General features: G+C 28.4%; 1 protein-coding gene across 3 annotated transcripts; it reads right to left on the bottom strand.

Moving 5' to 3' along the window:
* Positions 1–1,845: 1,845 nt before the first annotated feature.
* LOC132933805 (catenin delta-2) lies at positions 1,846–18,780 on the bottom strand. 3 transcript variants are annotated; one of them, XM_061000083.1, is made up of 18 exons: positions 17,914–18,780; positions 15,253–15,304; positions 14,381–14,446; positions 8,702–8,858; positions 8,464–8,611; positions 7,656–7,922; positions 7,436–7,555; positions 7,295–7,348; positions 7,010–7,229; positions 6,783–6,936; positions 6,582–6,721; positions 6,273–6,511; positions 6,066–6,202; positions 5,755–6,007; positions 5,552–5,690; positions 5,023–5,389; positions 3,570–3,662; positions 1,846–2,326 (listed from the first exon to the last, which is right to left on the bottom strand). In XM_061000083.1, exons 2-18 carry the CDS (start codon positions 15,279–15,281, stop codon positions 2,153–2,155), a joined length of 2,757 nt encoding a protein of 918 aa, XP_060856066.1. In that variant the 5' UTR covers positions 15,282–15,304; positions 17,914–18,780; the 3' UTR covers positions 1,846–2,152. The 3 variants fall into 3 exon arrangements, with proteins under 3 accessions (XP_060856066.1, XP_060856067.1, XP_060856068.1); XM_061000084.1 differs by having other exon boundaries at positions 6,066–6,199; XM_061000085.1 differs by lacking the exon at positions 14,381–14,446 and having other exon boundaries at positions 17,914–18,777.
* Positions 18,781–23,768: the final 4,988 nt, after the last annotated feature.

The raw sequence follows: 23,768 nt of genomic DNA, 5'->3' as shown, positions 1-23,768 counted from the left end.
GCCAAAAGGACAGATATGACAATTTTTTTGGAAAACTGAATATTTTGGCATGCCAATGAGTTACTGGGATATCTTTGTTTTGGGCAGTTGTAGGTATTAGAAATCATTTTTAGTGGTTAAAAAACTATTTCCTCTAGGTTTCAGTTACCTGGAAGTAGAACTTTCATAATAGAGCGATGATTGATATAACCAAAGCACCATCACATAAAAACTTTGTTTTGAGGGTTGTGGGTGGGTTGCAAATTAATTTTGGGTGGTTACAAATCATACAAATGATATTACATAATTTGACATTAATTTTTTTATGTATGTTAGTAAGTAGTGGTTTAGTAACTTAACAAAAAAAAAAAAATACCTGTTCATAATGCCATGACGAACACTTTAAACATACCTATTATCTATTCATACTGAAAAAATACTGCAATATAAATGCAAATAACTAAAATTGTACAAATAGTCCAATTATTACTGGCTACCAATATTGAGTTGGTATTTTATCAGTACCAAATATTTAATTATGGATATTTTTATTACTATGAAAGGTTTTAATTCATTCTAGAGGTTTGTAAAATAAAAAAACCCAGATTGCAGACACTATACAGACTACTTTATTGATTTTGTTTGACATATTATGTATATTTAATATTTATATAGAATATTATTCCTAATAATAATAATTAACATAGATATGACACTTTGGCCGTTTTAAATATTTTTTCTACGTCTGAACACTAACAATATTGTCGTAAAAAAGTTTTAAATTTCATTTAAGTATTTTAAAAGAACATAAGTATAAATTAAATTGTATTTTACTGGTAAAGTTACAAACCAAAAGAGACACCAAAACATTCAAAATATATCTTATAATATAGTAATGAAGCCAATGAGAATATATAAACTCATCAATAATAGTTATCCAATGATTTGACAAAAGGTATATTGACTAATTAGGGTACATATATGTGTATATTTTAATTGGAATTTTTATGGGGAATATTGTATAAGTATCTTAAATTTATTTTAATAGTATGTTATATAATAGTATATAAATGTATGTATGTAAAAAAATTTCCACAATAAGTACGTATAACAAAAATATTAAAGTCAGGAACATAAAAGCACTTACAACTATTTGGTTGCCATTTATTCTTCTTCTTCTAACAATACGAAAAAAAACTTTTCGGTTTTCAAACAGATTATCATAGAATAAACATTTTAATTTTACAATGTTTTTACAATTATTTTTCAGGACATTTTATATCTACTACTGTTTTCACTTTGGTGTTATTGTTTCTCCCCTCTACCATCTGTATCATAATATGACAACCTGGAAATAATTATTTAACTCAATCTACAAATGTGTGGATATCAAATTAAGTTAGAAACACTATTTTTTTTTTACATAATATATTTATCAAAACTGCCAAAAAAGTGGGGTAAAATATTACCAAGTACTTAGTAGATATAAAATCTCCCAAAAAAAGTTAAATATATATGTTATATGTATATATATTTGGTTACTTGAAGTAACTATATCGCCTTATTTTTTAAACAAATGATAAATACAAACAATCATTGCACATAATGGTTTCAAATTGACTTACTTTAAGCAGTTAACATTTCTTTTATTACATATATATTCCAATATTAACACAGAGTACTTCTAACACAACACTCTCCAAATCTAAACCTTTTTTTTTTGTCAGTATTTATTTTCATTAGGTGATCAAGAACCAAAGTTATTATTTTAATAATAACATAAATACAAATCAGTATGTAAGAAAAGATATGTGAGCCCCACTTAATAATATTCAAGTAAAAACTGATATAATACTAAGTCTAAAATTATCATTATCATATTATTATTGGCACATAAACATTATCTCCAAATATTGTGTGCATTTAGTTGTACATAAAATAATAAATTATAAAAGTGTTATGTGTGTATATAATGGATAAATATGTATGTTATAATTTACATCTTATAAATTATTAAAAACTAACACGTCCTTATTAACTAATTATAATATAAAAATGGTTGTGTCACAAATGCGGAAATAATAATAATATCACCTCGTCATAAAAACAAATACTTACATTGTAGATTTAAAGATACTAAAAAAAAATGCAAATAAAGTCAGCCAAATGATTATTATACCCATGAATCACCACCTTGGGCGGTGGAGACATCAACAGATGATACTTTTGGTTGCGCCTGTTCATTATAATTCCACATTTCACCCATTGAACACGATGGGTCATATTGTTTATTCTTCTTTTTCTCGCGGTTAACTTGAGCATAAAGTGGTTCACCTGGTCTTAATGGCTAAAAACAAAAATAAACATTTAAAACAAAATACTTGTAATATTGACAATTCTATTAGATTTTTAGCAAACATCAATATTGGTATTTATATCTATAGTATTTTGCATAGTTTGATACTACATTTCTACACTTAAGATCTTAATTGAGCATACATCAAATAATGAATTAAAAATAGTTAACCATATTTGTTCACACACTCTAAGACATTTTAAATAAAAATATTAATGAATAAATAATTCATTTCTACATTTAAGTAACATTCAATTTCAGTTCTTTTTATTTTATTATAAAAATATATTTATGTAAGCAAATAAGTTATCATAGAAAACAAAATATAATTTACAGTATTTCAAATTTTAATTATCATAAAAACTAATTGTATTTTAAAATACAAGTCTATATTTGTTTTAAGTATGTTTCTTGAAAAGTTTGTGTACCAATAAAATATTACAATAGTATATTATTGTACCTAATTCAATAAAACTTTGAAAATAACTTAAGCACAATCTCTGTTAACATAAAGTTTAAAATAAATAGGTTTGAGAATATTATGTACCAGAATATATAATAAGATAGGACTCCTTATCTCTTTAGTCCCCATGCTAACTCATTTAAAATCAGATCAATGCACCTAGTTAAATACTTAAATTGTCAATATTAAAACTTATTTAAATAATAATTTATTTACTTTAATAAATTTAAACTATACATTATATCTAGAATATATCATGAAAATAAATATGAAAATTTAAAATGTATTCACTTAACTATACAGTTTGCTATTATGAGGTTTATAATTGACAATTATTATTCAATTATGTATAATTTAACAAAAGATAAAACCACCATTAAACATTAATAATGGATTTTTTCATATTATACATGGTTTTAAAATTCAATAACAATAGCAGAATATGACTGTAGCTAACAGTATTATATTAAATTATAAAGATAAGTTGATAAATATATTTATTAATTATTAAATACAATTAGATCTTGAGTTTTGGATTTTATTTGATAAAATTCATTACAAATGTTGGTGTATATCCTTGTTCTATCACTTCTATTAATTAGTGCAGTCAAATAATATGCATGGTATAAATAATATGTGCAGAAATTACGTGAGTAAAATAAATGAATAATCTGGCTATATAAACTACTTGTTATGTAACTTTTAACTTTGAATACTACATATAAAAGATGAAAACAATACTGATGAATTACCAACACTCAATCTACTCACATGTCCAGGAGGATATATTAATACTCCACCAGCTGGAGGGGTATGATTAGACACTTCGGGGTATGGCATATCAGCTAATGGAATATCTTCATTCTGAAAATATCAAGTACATGAATAAAATAAAGAACTAACCGAAATAATAAGACTTTTTTTTAATTCAAATATTATAAAATCTGTTTATTTAATAATATAACTAACATGTTAGTGTGTACATACTATAATAAATTGTAAATGAGAAAAGAATAAAATATAGATTATTATTTATATATTTAAAGGTGAATATTGTAAATGTTATATGAAATGAGAATTTTAATATGTTTTGGTCATTAACTTCATTACCCAGATAAATAAAATGGTAAAAGCATGCTATAATTGTATTTGTTGTCTCTTTCTAACACACTAAATTTACATTCTGCATATTATCTAATACTGTTATTAATAAAATTAACCCATTACTAAACATATTATAAAGGTTTATTCAATATTTGTATTTTTAAGTTAATAATTTTTTTTTTAAATAATGTATTTTATCTACTTATGTATCGCTTTAAAGTTAAAATATCTTTAAAAAAAAAACTGACAAGAGAAAATTTAAAATGATATTTATGGTTTCAAAATGTAAAATTTACTCTATGTTAAAAATAACAATGTTATATTAAAAATTTAGAACATAATAATTATTATGTTATGTAAAAGAAAACAAACAACAAATGCATAGGTAGTGTCCTTTGGAGTACAACCTAATAAGTAGTTGAAACAATGGTAATGAAATAAAACTGCATAACATTATTAATAGTATAAAAATTAACATGAAATTTTTTTTTATTATTAAAAGATTTTGTAAAAACAATTTGTCTCGACAATTAATAAATTTATAAAATTAAAATAAATAATACTTATTTAAATTACAGCAAAATAACATATTTTTTACAATTAGTTGTCATACATTTTTAGTTACTAACATTAAAATCTTAGAATAGAAACTGTGAAATGAGATTTACAATATTCACTGGATAATATCATTAAATTCCATTAATTATTAATTATCATTTAAAGTTACAACATAATATATAATGGTAAATGAAATAAATTTAATACACACCAGTTATCTGAAATCATCATAATATTGGTGTATGAATAAGATCATCATCAAAAACCATTGTATATTAAATGTAGTTTTTAATGTAAAATTCTTTACTATTAAAATAAAAAAAAAAAAAAAAAACTATCGATAAAATTACCTTCGTTTAGCAATTTTAAAATATACAATACTTTTATATTTAAAGAGTAAAATTTAAAAACATAGTATTCTAATTTAAAAAAATATTAGGGTCATCCACAATTTTTGTTACAAAATTGACAAGGTTGCATAGAGTGCTAAATCCTCACCAGTCTTGTAACAACAATTTGGATGACTCTGTATATTCACAATAGTTTTCATCTTTTAACTTACAGCCTGATAAGTAGAATTTGTGTTAGAGTTTGATAGTGAATGATTCATCTGTGAAACATTTGGATTTTGCCTTTGTATCGTTCGATCTTCATACCGAGTCCCACCTTGACTTGCCATAGGGCGATTAAGTGTACTGTTTGCATTATTTGGTGAGTTCACTCCACCCGCCGCATTTCTGGCTGCAATAGTTTTTGTAACAAAGTCTTGTTCTCTCCAACCGTGCTTTTTGTATGCATCTCTTAACTCTTGATGCTGCCACATAGCAAACAAAACTTGGCTGGCAAATTTCAAAACTCTAGATGTATATTTTTGGCGCTGTCTGATTATATTCATTAATCTTTCCACTCCACTTGAATCCAGTAATGACCTACACAAATATACATTAATATAAATATTTAATTTTAAAATAAATGCAGTATATTTTATAAATGATTCATTACACAAATGTATTAATACTGTACAAAACCTTACATATGTGATTATCGAACAGAAGTCATAATATTAAATTCCTCTACACTACTATAAATACCTAGCAAATTCAGCATTTTTCTTAATGACTTCGTTCAGTGTAGCCAACACTGCTGCTATAGTATCATCTGAAGTTCCTTGATCGTGTTGAGCATTCCCTGATGGTAACTTTTGCACTAAGTCCCTCATTGCATATTTACCTAAATAAAAAATATCAACATATTTACTTATAAAATTTAATATTTTAAAACAATTAAAACAAACCAATAAGTTCTTTATTTCTTTGATCGATAGCCAAATTCCTTAAAGCTGTGGCAACAGCACATACTACACGATCGACTTCCATTCGTAACAGCTCTACAAGAATAGGGAGACCTTTTTCCTTCCGAACAGCAGCTCTAATTTCAATACTAGGTTGCCAATAACAAGCAGCTAAATTTTGGATTGCACCTGCAGCAGCTTCAAGAGTTTCTGGATTTGAACAACTCTGTAGCAGCGCTAGGTATGATTGAACCACCTAAAAAAAATGTTGAGAATGATTAGATTTTAAACAAAATAACAATGCAAATTCATACTTCTGGTTGCCACAATAGTTCCATTCCTTTAGCCGGTTCTGATCTAGGAATTATACGACTGCTAGGGTTTTCTTTGGGTGAAACCACTTGGATATCTTTTTTCTTTTTACTAGCTCCGAAACAGCCTAAGTTTTCTGCTGAAACAGAAAATGAAACATAAATATAATGTATTAAATATTTAATGAACATTTATTATTTTTAACTAACCTTTTGGCTGAGGACCAACTCTACTTTGAGTTGGTAAAGGGTGTTTATCATAATTTGGATCTTCAACTTCTTGACACCTATATGATAAGTTTCGTAATATGCATACACAATTTTCAACACTCTTATTTCCAATATTTGACTTTTCAATAGCAGTTGAAATTACATAAAGAAGGGAATCAATTAAATGTTCACATTCACGTAACTTTTTACGTGCATATTCACCAGCTGAACTTATATTCCTAAATTATAAAATTTGATATTTAATACAATTTAAGCTATTGCAATTAAACATTTGGAATCATTATATACCTCAATACTCCAGAAGTATTTCTAAATACAGTAGACCAACAAATATCACTACAAGCAGTAGGACTCCACCCTGAATGAGGTAGTAAAATATGATTCACAATAGTAGAAAGACCATCATCAATAATTGATTTTTTCAAATCCTTTTATAATAAACAAATATGAAATAAGTTTGAAACATTAACTAGTTTTTATAGTAAATACTTCGCATGATGATAAGTTCCATAAAACCCCTGTAACGAGTTCTTTAACTTCTGCATCAGCTGATTTATGCAGTAAATTGATTAATAATGGTATTCCACCAGCATCTTTAATGGCTCGTTTGTTTTCATCATTTTGTCTTCCATATGATAAATTTCTAGAAAAAAATAAAATTGCACTGAATTTGTACTGAATTTGTATATGAACAAAATATATTTTTAAATATATACCTAAGGGCCCCACATGCATTTCTGTAAACATCTGGACAATCATGGTTTAAGAGCTTTGCCAAAGCCTGTATTCCACCTAATGTTCTAGTTTTTTGTTTATTTGGATCATCCATATAACATAAATGTTGTAAATAAGCAGCAGCATTTGCTTTAATTAAATTATTTGGGTTAGCCAGGAATGTTATAACTTCGGGCAAATTAGGATCCCTCCATCTAAGACCTAAAATAAAAATAATAAATAAATAAAAAAAAAACCCTTATAATAGAAACACAACAAAAACATACCTTGTGCCATTTGATCTCCACATTCATCCATATTCCATGATCCACTCATTTGATCTAAATAAATAAAAGTTTTAAGTATTATTTTTGTTTACAACATACATAATATTATGAAATTATATAAAATAAGAAATTAATACTAACCATAACAATCACCAGGTGACGGTGTAATTCGGTGATAATGGTCATGATTTGGATGCAATTGAGTTGCATCAAGTTCTTCATAACCAGAAGGTGGATATGGTAATCCTTTTCTCATGTATTCTAAAAATAAGTTAATTTCAAAAGATTAAACCATTATGTAACATTAATTTGTTCTAAATATTGATATTTTTTAAATATGCATACATAAAATTGTAATTACCTTGAGCCATGAGCTGTTGTGGTGGAGGAGATTCACTGCAAGCACTAGGGCTTGGTGGTGTGGGTATCGTTTCATTATATTCATGCCCCAGTTGGTTAGGGGATGATCCTGTGTCGTATACATGGTATGCATTTCCATCTATTTTAGCACCTGGCTGGCCAGGTATATTGTTGGAACTGTAATACGAAAGTCCAGGATGTACGCCAACATAATGGTCATAATCCTGACAACCGGGATTATAATTCTGGTAGTCATTATTATAATGTCCTAAACAAAACAAAACGTATATACATATATAAATAAATATTTATTAATTGTATTAATCTACAGAACTTCTAACATCAATCTACAAGCAACAAATATTTAACAATGATGTATTTTTAGTTATGTACGTGACCAGGTTGGAAGAGTTCAAAGAAATTTAAGATCTATAGACACAATAATTGAACACAGGTATTACTATGGCTTAGTGGTCGCTTCTAAAATTAACAATAAAAATAAAATCTTTACAAGATTTGAAGACAGTTAATTTTAACTAAAACTTATTAATTTATGATTAAACTTAAATTATTTCAATATATTATATATTTTTATTGTTAATAATTCAAAAATATTACTATAGTTTTACTATAATCTATTCTAAAAAATCTCAAACATTTTTATTTTCTTGATTATTTAAGTTAGAAACACGTACTATTTACTTGAAAACGTGTAAACTGAAACTACTCAAAATAACTTTTATTAATTGGATTATATTAGTTCACTGTATTTCACCTAACATAATTTAAAGAATAAAATGTGTACAAACCAGATTCTGACATATGAACGGGATTATTTGGTTGAGTTGATGAAGTTGATGAAGATGATACTCCTAATGTGTACGGGATGTAATCTAATGAATGACCATTAGGAATCATATGATGAACTTCTCGAACAACTTTTGTTACAGTTGTGACCTGAAATAAAAATAATATTTTGACATTCAGCATTCAAATTAATTTTAGATACAAGTTTTATTCAATCAAAAAATATAAAATAATATTTACTTGTTGTGTTGTTTGATGTTTCTTTGTTTGGGAAACTAATACAGGTTTTTCACTACATTGAGCAGATGAACTAGATGAATGATTTTCTTGAAGGCCGTTGTTTGAATATGCGATATCATTTGGGTATGAATTATTTTGAGAGAGGTCTGACTGAGCTCTAAAAAAATAATTGGAAAAATTTAGGTATCTATGTATTTTGCAATTGCCTATTCAATTTTAATAATAATTATTATTATTGTAATATAATAAAATTCATAGCTGTGAAATGTGGATTTTATACAATTAGATGGTTTTATTTTTCTAGCTACGTGGAAAGAAATTTGATCAGTTTATTTCAAATTACTAGCACATAATATACTATATATTTTCTTCAAATATTTTTTTTTAATTTTGTTCAGGAAAGCTGTACTCACATTGTTTCCCTCTATGTTGTAATACAAACCAAAAAGTTAACTTTGTAAGATCTGGAAATTAGATTCCAGAGTTTTAGCTTTGGCATTTGCAGCCAATAGTTATATTTTTTTTATTATTTTTTTTTTAAGACAAAATATTTTTAGATTGTTCTTTTTGATAGCGCGTATTAGTTTTAATGAATAAAATTACTGATTTAATTGTTATTATTTAACACAGATCAATCAACAATCTTAAAATAATTAAGTTTAAAAAATAATAATAGCCAACAATTTAATTGACACATTGATTTATAAAAAATATATTTTTATTATTATTTACCTTTATTTTCTAATTTTAATTTTAAAAATTGTGTACTGGGCTAAGGGCATTTTTAAAATACATTTTGGCCATATTAATGTAAACATGCATGCTTATAAATCCAACAGTTTTTAAATACATTCAACACATAGCTATTATAATATTATGACACTGTTCAGCGAGATACCGCGCTCACCGACAAAAACTGATTTCCCACGCAACACCCTGCCATTGGGAAACCGGTTTCAATAGCAAGGTGATGCGGAGGGATGTGCTCTCTCGCTGAACAGAGTATAGATTTAATTAAGAAAATTAACTAACTAAAAGTCTACAAATATTGTAGTGAATAATAAAAACAATAAACTAAAAATATAAATGAGATTTAATTCAAATTACAATTTATTAATATGAAATATGGGTATAAAAATTGAAAAAAAACCACAGCTCCACTTAAAAACCAGAAAGGTAATAAAATTACATTTTTTTCACATAAATTTTAAGGGCTAAAATACAAATTGTACCATATTAATTTACATATTAATATATTGAATTATGTGTTAATCTATACATTTTTAAATAATTCTACATTACATGTATAATTTATTACCTATTTATCAAAACTCAATAGCAAATAAGAGTACTTAATACCAAATCCTGGCTAAAAAATAATGACTGAGTCTACTATTTGGTTTCCTAAATAGTTTATTTAATAGTATATTAAGCTTGTAAAAATAGTTTTTGATTTAAGTATAGTGTAACTAATTAATTCACAAAATAAAATACATTTTCACTGAAGAAATATAAACCAATTTAAAAACAATATCATTGAAATTCATAAAAGGACAACCACATGTGTTGTCTCTGGTCTTGCAAATGTACAACATAGTAAATTTTGATTTAGTAGAACTTATTTTGTTAGCTATAATATTAAAGTGAATTAATCTAATACCAAAATTTAAGGTCTGAATATTATCTGTGTGTGTACATTGGCTTTTATCGATATTTGAATTTTTAAGCAAGTTATGAGTATTCAAATAGTATTTTACATACTCGTAACTCTCTTTATTTAGTAAAAACATAGCTACAAATAATATTCTCAATGATTATGAGTAAATTTTCTCTAATGCTTACAGCACAATTTGTTATACATGTTTTATTTTTAAATCTATTATTCAATGGAATACACTTCTTTTAATTTGGTACATGGCTGAAAATTTGATTCAATTTTTAATATTGTGATTATTTGGTCAAATTTAAGCCATTCTATAATAATTACAGAAATACGAAAAATCAATTCAATAGGCACATGCAAAATTGTACAAAAGGATTTTTGACAAACAAAATAACCACAAAGATATAAGAAAAGAGATTTTTAAGTAAGAAAAACAGTATTAGTAAAAATAAATGTAAAGAAAGATACATTTAAAATAGGTGTGAGGGGGGGGGGCAGATGATTTCAAAAAATATTATCCAATGACATATTTGGTAGAAATAAACAAAGTGCACAAAAAATGTTATAAAGATGAAGTAGGTCAGTTTAAAGTTTTAAATTATATTTAGTTTCATCATTAGACATTTTTGTACATCTACGTAAATTATATTTTAAATGATAATTAAAATTCCTATTTCTTTAAATTTTTACCAAAAATATTACGATATTAAACAATAACGAGTTTATTGTCATAGCCATAAATTATTTCATAGTAATGCTGGACGACAGTGCACCACCCAACTCAGGAAGAAGACATCGCCACACAGTGTAGTATAGTTATTAATTAGTAATTACAATTTTGTATTAAGTTATAAATAAAGGGTTAATATTATACATTACATAAATATCTATATAAAGGTAGTTCAATGCATTCTATAAAATAACCCATTCATAATTCCGAGCATAATTCAATAATAAAGAAATTTCATCGCCGAGGCCTTGTTAATAAAAATATAACAACTTAAACACTAGCGCAAGGACGAGTGTTGGGGAGATAGAGAAGTTGACATTACAATTATTGCGTATAATATATTATTTGTAAATTGGTAATAAACTAATAACTAATAAACAAAGTAATAAATTAATAAACGCCTAATTATTAGAAAATAAAGTATGGAAATTTTATTAACAACTTAATTATTTTAGTTTATTTATCGTACAAATTCTTGTAAATTTCAATATTTAATTGTATTTATGATACCTACTGAGGAAGATGTATTTAAAAGATTGCCAGCGGAGCGTTATTAACCAACGCGAGGTTAGTCAAGATAGGCAATATCTCAAGTATGTGTGTGCGTGAATTGCTAGCGTGTACGTAGTAAACGATCATTAGTGAGTGACTCACGCGTATGTACCACTCCCACGCATGTGAACGATAAGGATACTGGAAATAAATTAGAATTCCTCATTATGTTTACTTTTAAACAGCAACATTTCCATTTTTATTTTTAATTAGTGTAATTCATAATAGAATATTCATGAATTTTTACGTTTCTTAAATAATATGTAGTTAATATTGTAATATTGAAATAAGTAAAAAGTTGGAGTCGTTTAAAATTAGATATGTGAGAAATTCTAATATATTATCATTGGCCTAACTGCGCCCATAGATAAATACATTTCAGCGGAAATAGATATATTTAAAAACAGTCGGTTTGTAATCTAGAGTTTGATTAGAAAGGCAAAACCCCATAGGCCGGAAATACCAATTGGTAGTTGCCAGTTGGTATGTCATATGTAACATAAATAATCATAATATTCTATTGTCCATTCAGGAATTATAACTATTATGACTTGAAATTGCCAACACTTAGTTCAAAATGTAACACTACAGAAAAAATATTTTTCAATAAACGAAATAAATTTATCATATTCATAAATCTAAATATGGTTGTTTTACGTGCGTATTTTGGTATTTTTGAACTTAAAGAGCATTTTGACAATTTGTACGGCGTTAACCTCACATTCCAATTATTATGGTATATATTTTCCGACAAATAATAAGTACAACCGTTTCATATCACACGTCCATGATTCATACGTTAGAGAGTTGCAATAGTTTTAGTGCTTAATGGTATTGATAATTATTAATTATGTATGGGCAAAAAAAATATAAATTGACCTTATCGTACGATTTAGTACAATAAGGTATTTAATCAACTTTTATTATTGTTGAAATAATACTTTTAAGTAAAGAAATATAACCGATCTCTGATAGACGATATTATTTCAATCGTGGTCAAACATACTTTTTCTATAACATAAAAATTGTCAATGTTAAATAAAATTCTTCATAAATATACATTTTTGAGTTCATATAACTTTTCAAGAGGATTTAATTCCGGCTGTGTTTACTAGTTACTACCAAAATGTGGGATGGAATCCTATATTATGATATGTACCGAGTATATAATATCGTGGTAAACAAATAAAACTTCTGAAAACAAGTTTTGAATTTATCATAAAATTTATGCAAAAACGACTATTTTACTTTTTTTAATTTAAACTCATAAGCCCGTTGAATATTAAGAATTTAAAAATATTAATAATATTAAAAACAAAAAAATTAATATTTAAGATTGTAAAAATTCCGTTTTCAAGTTAACTTTACGAGGAATTTAAATTCGGTTTCATACATTTTATCGGATACTTAAGTTAGTCAGTACTATTTGGGAATAATTGACACTAAATAAAAAAAACCCAAAAATAATAATATTATATAACGTGCAATGTCACGTTGTTGACATGTGTGTGCACGTGCGAGTGTCCCGCTATTTCTTATACACTAACACTAATAAATAATAATCAGTTACAACAGCACTACTCACACATTCCCAAAACACGCTCACAATTGAAAAATTGCTTATATTGAATTATTCAAAAAGATCGGTATCGAAATATAATCGGTGTCGGTAATCGGCACATGTCTAGAATACTCAAGAACTCTGTTAGTGTATGTAGTCAGTAAACTCAATAGTGATGAGAGTGAGTCTTAACGTCTGCGGTAGTATATTATAATAAAAAAAAAAATACAAAATTAAGTAATATCAATGATTATATTTATAAACTATACTATAGATTGCTACTACTTACTAGTATTAATATTTTAATATCAATGGTACCTAATATAATATTATATAATATACTATTTGGAACCAACAAAATTATTATTATCCATGTTACATACATAATTAGGTAAATTAAAATAAATTAAAACATAATTTGTCGTATTTAATAACAATATAATTAATAACAACTAATCATATTTTAAATATAAAATTTATTCAAATACCTAATTGTTTTAATTTTAATCTGTTTGATTACTGTTTGCTTTAATCAGTATGCTCTTTGAATATTCATCATTGAGTTTCTATTATTGACTATTTACCCAATGTTCACAAACTACCAACAATATTTTTCATTAAAAACAGTAACCTACATTTTTTTATACAATATCTACTTATAGCAAATATTTGTTATTAGCATAATACTCTGTTGTAAACCGATTAAAAAAATTAATACATTTTTTCATAGTACCTACAATCATATATTATCATGGTTATTCTTTAATAACTTGATTTAAAAAAAAAGCAAGCTTGTGCATAAAAAATAACAGTCTCAAAGCAAGTATTAGTAAATGTAAAAAAATACAATAGGATATTATTAGATAGGTGACTCTTTAGTAAAATATCATGCACATTTTATATTTAAAATTCATATAACTTTAAACAATATATAATTATGGAAGTTATGTTTCATAAATTATTAACAATACTGAATACTGAATGTATAATCTACCATGTATTTTAAGGCAAGAAAAACTAATAATAATACACAGTGATGCCAATATAAAGACTAAATAAAAAAAAAAACAATCACATGACATGTCTAAACAAAGCATGTATAGAAGCCAAAAAAGTAATAATTAAAAATTGACATGAAATTATGGCAATTTTTTTATAAGAAATAAAATATACCTCTGTGTAATCTCAGTGCAAGTGAAGCTTTGCTCTTGAAGCTTCTCCACCCTTCTGTTCACCAACCTGTCACCCAAGCAAATTTGAAACAAATGTGTTTATTATATTTACACAAGCCAATTCAATATTATTGCATTTATCTCACTCTGACCAGCAAGATAACGCGGTGCAGCCCCACAAAAATTTGTTATATTGTGCGACACTCAGCCCACGAAGACTGTTTCCACAAAGGCAGGGTATCGCAAGGGGATGAATCAGTGCGTTCTTTCACTGATCAGAGTATATAAATAGTTAATATTCACATAAAATATTAATTATTATATATTAGATAAAACTCAATTATATTTGATAAAAGCTAATTGTTATGGTTAATATAAACATTAACAAGTATTCATAAAAATATGATTTTCTACACATCTACATTTTCAAATACAATAAGTAATTAATATTTTAAGTTAATATTTGAAGTATACCTACATAAACAATGAAATAAAACTTACATTATACTTACTTAATGTCTTATTAATGATAAATCATTTAAATAATGTATAATATTTTTAAACCGTATAACTAGGTGACAATCAGAGTAATAATATTATATTATACATTAAATAATATTTTATAATATAATGATGTAGGTATATACTATATAATAAAGCAAATATCATTGTAAAATAAAACTATAAGCAAATTATTAATAATTAATGTTAATGATTTATAAAAATTAGTTAATAATAAGCTCCTTTTAGTTATTTAACAAGAAATATGTTATGCATTTTTAAGCAACAATATAGGACCTATTATAGTTATTTAAAATAAAATATGATGAGTGATAACTAAAAGAATGACCATCTCCATTAAAATATACTTACAAACATGAGTCGACCAACTGATTACTCATTGATAATTTGACACTTAAAACGCCTGAAATCACATTAAAAATGAGCCTTAATTATTAAACATATGATATATAATAGATAATATCTTTAAAATATATATATTATACATTATTATTATTAAAGATTTAAGAATCTTAACCAAAGATCAAGTAATATTTTAGATTTATACAATCAAGTTAACATTTTAATAATATTAATTCATTATAAGTTTTATAAAAATTATAAGCCCATTGTTTATACTATAGAATTCCACAACTACAATGTAGATATAATACTAAATATAATATTACCTACACATAATTGTATACATACTTTAGATAGGTAGGTACTAGGTATAATTGATTTAGGTACCTACTAATTAACATTTCATTTTCAATATATTTTAGAATTTTACTAATATAGGTGTTATAGAGTTATACTAAACAATTGGTGACCACATTAAACTGAAGAACTATTTTTTTTTTTAATGACTCAGCAATCCTTATTTATTAGTCCACATGGCACATTCTTTACCATAATTCCCGAGATAAAATTGTTTATGCAAGAATGGGTAATGAACTATTAATAAAATGATTGTTTTGTCCACAAGAATTTAAGATAGATCACGAATAGTACCAAAATAATCAAAAACACCTAGGTATCTAACCAAAATATACATGAAAAGAATAAAAGTAAGATAGTTAATAAATAAATGCCAAAGAAGATTTAGACTACCCTTTTACATATTCAACAAAATATATTTGGTTATTAAAAAATTGAATCAAATATAAATTGATCACATTTGGGGTGATGTAGGTAATTGGGCACAAATATAAATAACAATTAAGTATGCAAATAGATTAATAATAATGAAAGTAAATACAGCCATTTTAAATTATATTAGATGCCTATTCACCTAGGTACCTATATTATATAAGATAATAAAATAAAACATTTAAAATTGTTGCACCTATTTTTCTAAATATTATTTAGCTATTTTTTACCATGAAATCATGAAAGGAAGTAGGTATACTTAAGTAGATTGAGACAAAATTCTGAAGAATTAACAATGTCAAATAGCAACCATTATATTTGATTGTAAACCAATAGGATAAAATAGATATCCATGTTTGTTGAATTTGATAATTATTAAATTAATATTACATATTTACATTCTATGAGCATAGTTCCACCAAGTGTTAGTTTTGTACAGATATTACAATTCTTATATTTTATGCATTGGTACCAATCTAATTTACAGCATTTAAAATCGAGGTTAAGATCATGTCCAGATTATTATGCTTGGTCGTGCATATCTTCATAAAAACTGCTGATGAGTACATACACTACCAGTCCACAATACAAATCTATAGGTAAGTAGTTACTCAAACCCAGAGCCATAAACATTCATTGAAAATGTGGAACAGGATTCATTGTGGAACAGGGCTTAGCCCCAGTTCAAAATTTAGTTTGTCCTTAATCTCTTACCGGAAAAAATTTTGAAGTCTATAAAACCATTTAGGTATAATAAGGGGTATAATATGAACACTATACAATGCTAACATATTATACAAAAAAACCTTTATTCTGTACATTTAATTTTACTTAAAGTTCTATAAGTATTTAATTACAATGTACCTACCTACCTACTTTTTGATTATAATTCTTTGAAAACAAAAACTTAGAGGGGCTCTGGATTCATAACAAATAATGACATATCCAACACAAATTTCAGTTGTAAAATAGATAGTGTTCAACACATAATCCAAATATAAATAATATAGTGTTTTTTGACCTTCAAAATGTTTTATCTAGTTCTTAAGGTCTTAAGTTGGGGTACCTAACTTAATGTTTACCAGTTTAAGTAGTATGAATATCCACAAATATCTACTCAACAATAGTTTTTAGTTACAATTTTTATAAATTGTTTACATGTTTTCAAAGATCAAGACAGCATTACAGCCCAACTAGCTGAGGGCCCGGTAGGCAGATTAATATTTCCTATGGCTTTAGGTCTAATAGAGCTTATAAAAACTATTTAAAATTGGTAAGTACTTAATAGTGGAAGATAATCAATGAAAAATAGAACTATATTTGAAATTTATAAAAACAAACAGATAAGTACTGTGGGAAAAATGAAACCTAGCTGATCTGATCAAGTTCATAGATTTGTGATAAAATAAACTAGGGACACAAATAAGAACCCAGGTTATATCTTCAGGGAGAACCACTCGGCACTTGGACTAAGGAAGGTATCAAGATCCATTATCGTGTCAACCCTGAACAGAAAACAAATGTCTAGTCGTAGTTGACGTTGTTAAGGATTTATGTTGAGTGATTAATCTAAAAATAGACACATGTAAAGTATTTGAACCAGGGCGAGTGAGATGTGAAATGAACACAGATAAGAAAGTGCAGTCGCGGGGGTGAAAGCTCAGCGCAATGGGATTATTGTGGACAGGCCACAGCAGTCGACGAGTCGCCGGACACTGGGACAGGATGCCGAAACAATGGACAGCCCAACTGATTAATACGACGGCTATACTATGAGCCAATGCACATACGACGCCCACTGTTGGCGACGGGCTACGCCTAAAACGCGAACAGATCAACGTCGGGAAAACGGGTTGAATGTGGACAAAAGCGTACACGTACCTTGTAGCAACAGTATAGAAGTTCGACGTTTTCAACGGGAACGGATCATCGTTTTCGACGGGCGACGGACGCGCATCAGTACGATGGTGCGGATGGGGGATGGCGACACATCGGAAGTCGACGGAGTTTCCGGGAGTGTGTCAGCAGAGGCGGCGGCGGTGGCTGCGACGTCTGTTGAGGCGGTGTCGGCGCGAAGCTTCTTCCCCGTAACCGTTAGCTTACACTACTACGACGGCAGCGACAGCGGCGACGACGGCGACGGCAAAAGCGACGACGACGGCGGCGGCGGCGGCGGCGGCGACGGACGGTCGACGACGGGTCATACGCATCGCGGTCGCGCTATCGGCCGATGTGGGGACGCCCGATAACCGGGTGACGAACGATGCGACTCGTTAGGGGTTAAGAGAGGAGAGAAGAAAAAAAAGTCATGTACAATTACGCGTTATGCGTGTGCGTGCGTGTGCGATTAAAAACAATATCGTATTATCATAGGAAAAGCGGTCGCCTCGGTTTATACGTCATCAGTCATCGTCGCTACGTGTGCGCCGTCGCATGCGCGTGCGCAAGTGTTTCCGCTCATGGGTGGATGTGTGTGTGTGTGTGTGTTTGTGAACGGAAAGCGGTGAGGGGAAGAGCGAGAGTGAGTGAGTGAGAGAGAACAGCCCGGCGAGAGTGAGTAAGGAACAACAACAAAACGGGGTTATCACCGGAAAGAGGTCAGAGGTGTATTATAATATTATTGTCACCGACCAGCGTGATACTTTTTCTTATTACAACTTACGGCGCCGAAAGTGGCGTACGAAAATAATATAAACTATAAAGCGGCCGCGACGGACACGGTTCTCAGGATAATACTGTTTTTATTTTTTGTTTTCCAAAATTCCAAATCGTTTTTGGCGATAACAGTCTCAGCCAGCGACTGGACGCGCGTAACGTAAACAACAAATCGTAAATAACAAATTCGTCAGCGCGCCGCCGCACAGTTCGCATAGACAAAGTGCGCAAGCGCTCACGCCCAGCAGCGGCGCACACGCACACGGTCTCTCAAAGGGGCGGTGGCGGTACGGAGTTATTTTCGCGGCGCCCAGCAAGTCATGTGTAAATAAAGCATGGGGTTGCGAGGTCGCCGCCCGCCCGTCGACCTCTTTGGCGGCGCAACGCACATTAACGGTATCTATACGTGATTCGTAATAAAATATAATAATCTATTATTATTTTAATACAATAGATCAACCTATATTATTTAGGATATTAGGATGTCGACTGACATACGCAATATGCGCCTGGGTCGCTACTTAGTACCTAGGATGGCTTAGGCAGAAATTTGTCACAATTATTGTGGAAGTGGCGAAGGCTTACATTTTTAATTAACTAAATATGATGGAAAAATTGTTAGGATATCATAACAGTTACAAAATACATTACAAAACATACATCATTTATTATAGTTAAGTATAAAAAATATGACATGACCTATGTTCATGGCCGGCCTAATGCGGTAGCAAAATAGGCAGCTGCCTAAGGTGGTATGAGTTTATGAGCGGCCAATTTTGAATGAACCCCTTCCACACCAAAAATTAACTTTTGAACAAGTGTATATTATACAAGGTGGCAAAAATCCTAAAGCCTGCCCTGCCCTGCCTATGACAATATCTGTATTGTATCCAATATACATTTGCATAATTCTGTAGCATGGCGATCGGCGGTAGTTTTACGCCTTTTACCTGTATGCTGTATGTATACTTAGTAATTTTATTCAAAATAAGAACAGCACGATTGCAGTTCATGGAAAATGAAGAATTTTTATCAGTTGAAATGGTTATTACTCTTGCTTGGCATTCTTGTTAAGTATTCGAATACTTGTATTTAAATACTTTTTTGGTATTTCAAATACTTAAAAAATACTTTTTATTTGTATTTTTATTCTAGAATACTAAATACTTTTTTTAATTCTCGTGGTCTAATCCAAATTCCAATTACTAATATTTTGGAATGTACTATTTTAAATTTTGTTTCTACAATATTATTTTAAAATTTTTCTAACTTCTGATAATTCATAAATAAGGTTTCGCTAAAATAGACGCAGATAACAGAATGACTAAATATTGAAACCCCCGTCGGCTCCTCACTCCCATATTATACCATGGCATACAAGAGTACAAGACACTGACCACCACTGGTTGGATTGGCATTTATTTTGATCCTTTAAATATCTTTCTTTTTATTTAATGGGTGGTACTGTGGTAGTAGTTTATAATTTAAATACAAGTTTTGGTATTAATGTTATTGAACTTTTTTTTATCATATTTATTTTAATTTGTACAATCTGTATAAAATATTTTTACAATAAGCACAATAGATGGAGGGAGGGATACATAAGAGGGTTTGGTTGGCTTGAGTATGTTGTAGTGAGTATGTCATATGTTTAGAGTTTAAAACGAAATCAAACAAAGCGCTAAACCCTATAAATAATAATAAGTAGATAATCGTGCAGCTGATGTGTTGCAGACTGTAATACAGGATTTGAAAACGGTGTTTATAAAATATGTAAACAGTATGATTTTATTTCAATAAAGGTCAAAGAATATTAATGATATTTTCATTACTATTTTTATTTATTGATTGAAAAATAAAACAAAATTACATATTAATATATTATACATTATAATACATTAATACTATATCAGTGGCATCCGCAGTGGTGGGGGGGGGAGATGGCTAACTGGCTGAAGCCCCCATTTCCCGTATTATTATTACTTAAAAAAAAATATATTGATCAAGTTTCAACTGTCAACTATGGTAAGCAAGACGTAAATTGCATATACGTCTTACCAGAATGAATTCATTTTTGAATAACATTGTATTTGCATACCAATTTTCCTAAAATTATCTGTAATTTTTTGGTAAAAGTATGAACTACTTGTATGAAAGACCTTGTATTAAATTGTCTAGCCTTAGCTATAGTGCTATACACATTTAATATTTTATAAGTTTTGAACTACAAATTAATTGTTGTTTTGACGAAATTTGAACTTTAAATGCTTATAAAAAATAACCATTATGTCTATGTATCGTTAATATTTTAGCTATGATAAAAAGTTACGTACATATTATACATTTTTAAGCTTTTTGAATGAATAAATAATTTTTATTGAAATTTATAGAAAAAAAAAATTGTAATTAATCAAATACAATCTGAATCAAATATAATCAAGCTGTTTATCAAATAATTTTAATACATTTACATTTTCATTTTTTTTTTAATTATTTTAAAAAGAATTGAGTATTTAAAAGAAAACAATTTTAAAACATTTCCAATTTTCTTCTAAAAAGTAAAAGCATACATCGGGCATCGAAGTTTATGATCAGAGCATTTTTTCTACCAAAAAAATTTTAGAAGTTACAAACATTTAAAAAAAACTAATTTTCAAGCCCCCCCCACCCATTTAAAAATCCTACGTACGCTACTGTACTATATTATAGTAAGCATTAAACATATATACTAATAATTATTATAGTTATTACTTATTAATCACTTCTTGTCGTTTATCTATTTATTCTTTGAGAAAACATCATGTTGGAGAAGCTAGGTAGTTAATTTGTAAGTAACCGTATACACAATTATTTGAATCAAATATTAATATGATTACTAGTCGTTCATTATTAACCCAATTAAAACTAAATATATACTTAATAGTAGAGCCGAAATAACTAATTAAATTGATAATATTTACAAAAGAAAATCATATTTATAATATTTCACATATCAAATTATAACTCATTATAATCATAATTAATCCAACTGCGTGTCTGCGTATAAATACTAAACCTAACATTTATATAGAACAAATTCTATGGGTTTAGTGGCATAATAAAAATGTAATACAGAGGGTGCAGTATGTAATTTATTGTTCCCCACCATTGTTTAAAGATAATAAGACTATGCAGATTATACAGACACAAAAATAAATTTAAAAAAATTAAAAACACACATTGCAGCCTACTTAAAAATGTAAACATCGTAAAGCATCAACGTAAAAACACAACTAATGTTCTTACTTTTTAGTTTATATTGTATCTAGTACAATAATCAATTAAATTTAATATCAAAGGTAACAACATAAAGTTGGATCTGTATCAAATTTTCAATGTGGCAGGTGCGTTTGTAAGACGGTGACAATTAATGGCAATAACCATAATATACATACGTGTGTGGTGAAGCGTTCAAAAACAGTATTTATATAATGTTTTCGAAGTAGAACTAAATCAGATATAATATTAAAAGTTCACCAATCACCGAATCGTAGGTACTATCATTTATTATAAATATAGTATTTATAATCAATGGTACTATATAGGTAATACAAAACGAATCCAATCCAACATCCAAGTATCGCCTTTCGACTATCAGTATTTCGTGAATAAAAAGTAGGTAATTTTATACTATTTCTAATACAAAAGTGTAAAAATAAAAATAACGATTGCAAGTTTAATTGTCTCGCTAAAATGTAAAGATAATGATTTGATTCGAATATTGGGGAATATTTGAAAACGAGTATTCGCACACTTTAAAAAAAATAACAACAAACGCACATCAGATGGCGAGTACTAGAGCGCGGCACGGTCGCGTCTACTCGCCGTCTTGAACAATCTTGTACGACGCCGACGCTCATCGATGCCGATAGATAGCGTTTCTTAACGATGTGGTATTGACGGCCGTCGAGCGCGAAGCGTCAGCGTAAGTTCCGGAACTTCAGTCGCAGCCATCCCCCTTACACCTTTCACCGAAACGACTTTAGACTTCATGCCGATCCGTCCGAGTCACCGGTCACCATCTGTCGGCCCGTTACGGCCGTAAACGTGGACACGACCAAAACGGAAGACTGGTATGGACCCCAGTCACATTGTTGCTTAAGTATCCTGGCGACGTGTTTTACATTTGCATCAGTAGTGGTTACAACTTAACCATTACATTTCATATGATGAAGTAACTTTATGATCTATACTGATTAACTATGTTACACCAATGAGAACTTCTCCAGAGGATCTCATTGGAATTCTGATGCCACAACTACTGATGCCAGTTGTTCTTTAATAATGTCTCTTATATAATTCATCAATTAACGATTAATCGATATATAATTTATTCCCATAGCAATCCAGAATTACATTCATTCGATTCCCTTGCGAATCTAAACTTATAATATTTCTATATGTGAAGGACGATCTGCCAATGAACCATGAGCTACGTTATTTAGCAATTTAATTAATCTAAACATTGTCATTTTTGGGGTTTTTAAATGTTGTTACCTACATACAAATATTTAATAACAATAATGTACCTACCATATTTAATGTAACTTATGTATTATTTAATACTATGTAATATTTTTTTGTAGCCAAATGCCAATAGTTGCCGAGGCAACAATAAAAAAAAAAAAATAATATCAAGTTTTAGCGAACTTTTTCAAACTAATAATTATGAATATTATAATTGCCCCTAACAATGTCGGATAATTTAAGGCATGATAGTACCTATTTGATGTCTGGGATGTACCGTTAACTTTACTGCTGCAGTCAGTAAACACTACATTATAATTAGTTATTTTATACAATTCATTATTTATAATATGTATATTATAATATTAAGTCATATTGATTTCTCTATTATGATAAAATAGGTTCAATATATTTTAAACAAATTCTATACGTAATAATTCAGACCATTTGTTGAAGTTAACACAATCGTAAAGAAATTATATTTTAAAAGTAATTTTCTATGGAGCATACGCATATTTAGCATTTTTTTTAGGAGGAGGATGACAAGAATTTTAGCTTACAGAGCTGTGAGGGAC

Source organism: Metopolophium dirhodum, chromosome 1 (assembly GCF_019925205.1).
Source record: "Metopolophium dirhodum isolate CAU chromosome 1, ASM1992520v1, whole genome shotgun sequence".
Classification (NCBI taxonomy): Eukaryota; Metazoa; Arthropoda; class Insecta; order Hemiptera; family Aphididae; genus Metopolophium; species Metopolophium dirhodum.
The sequence above is the reverse complement of the archived record's forward strand: the minus strand, read 5'-3'. Positions and strand labels throughout refer to the sequence as shown.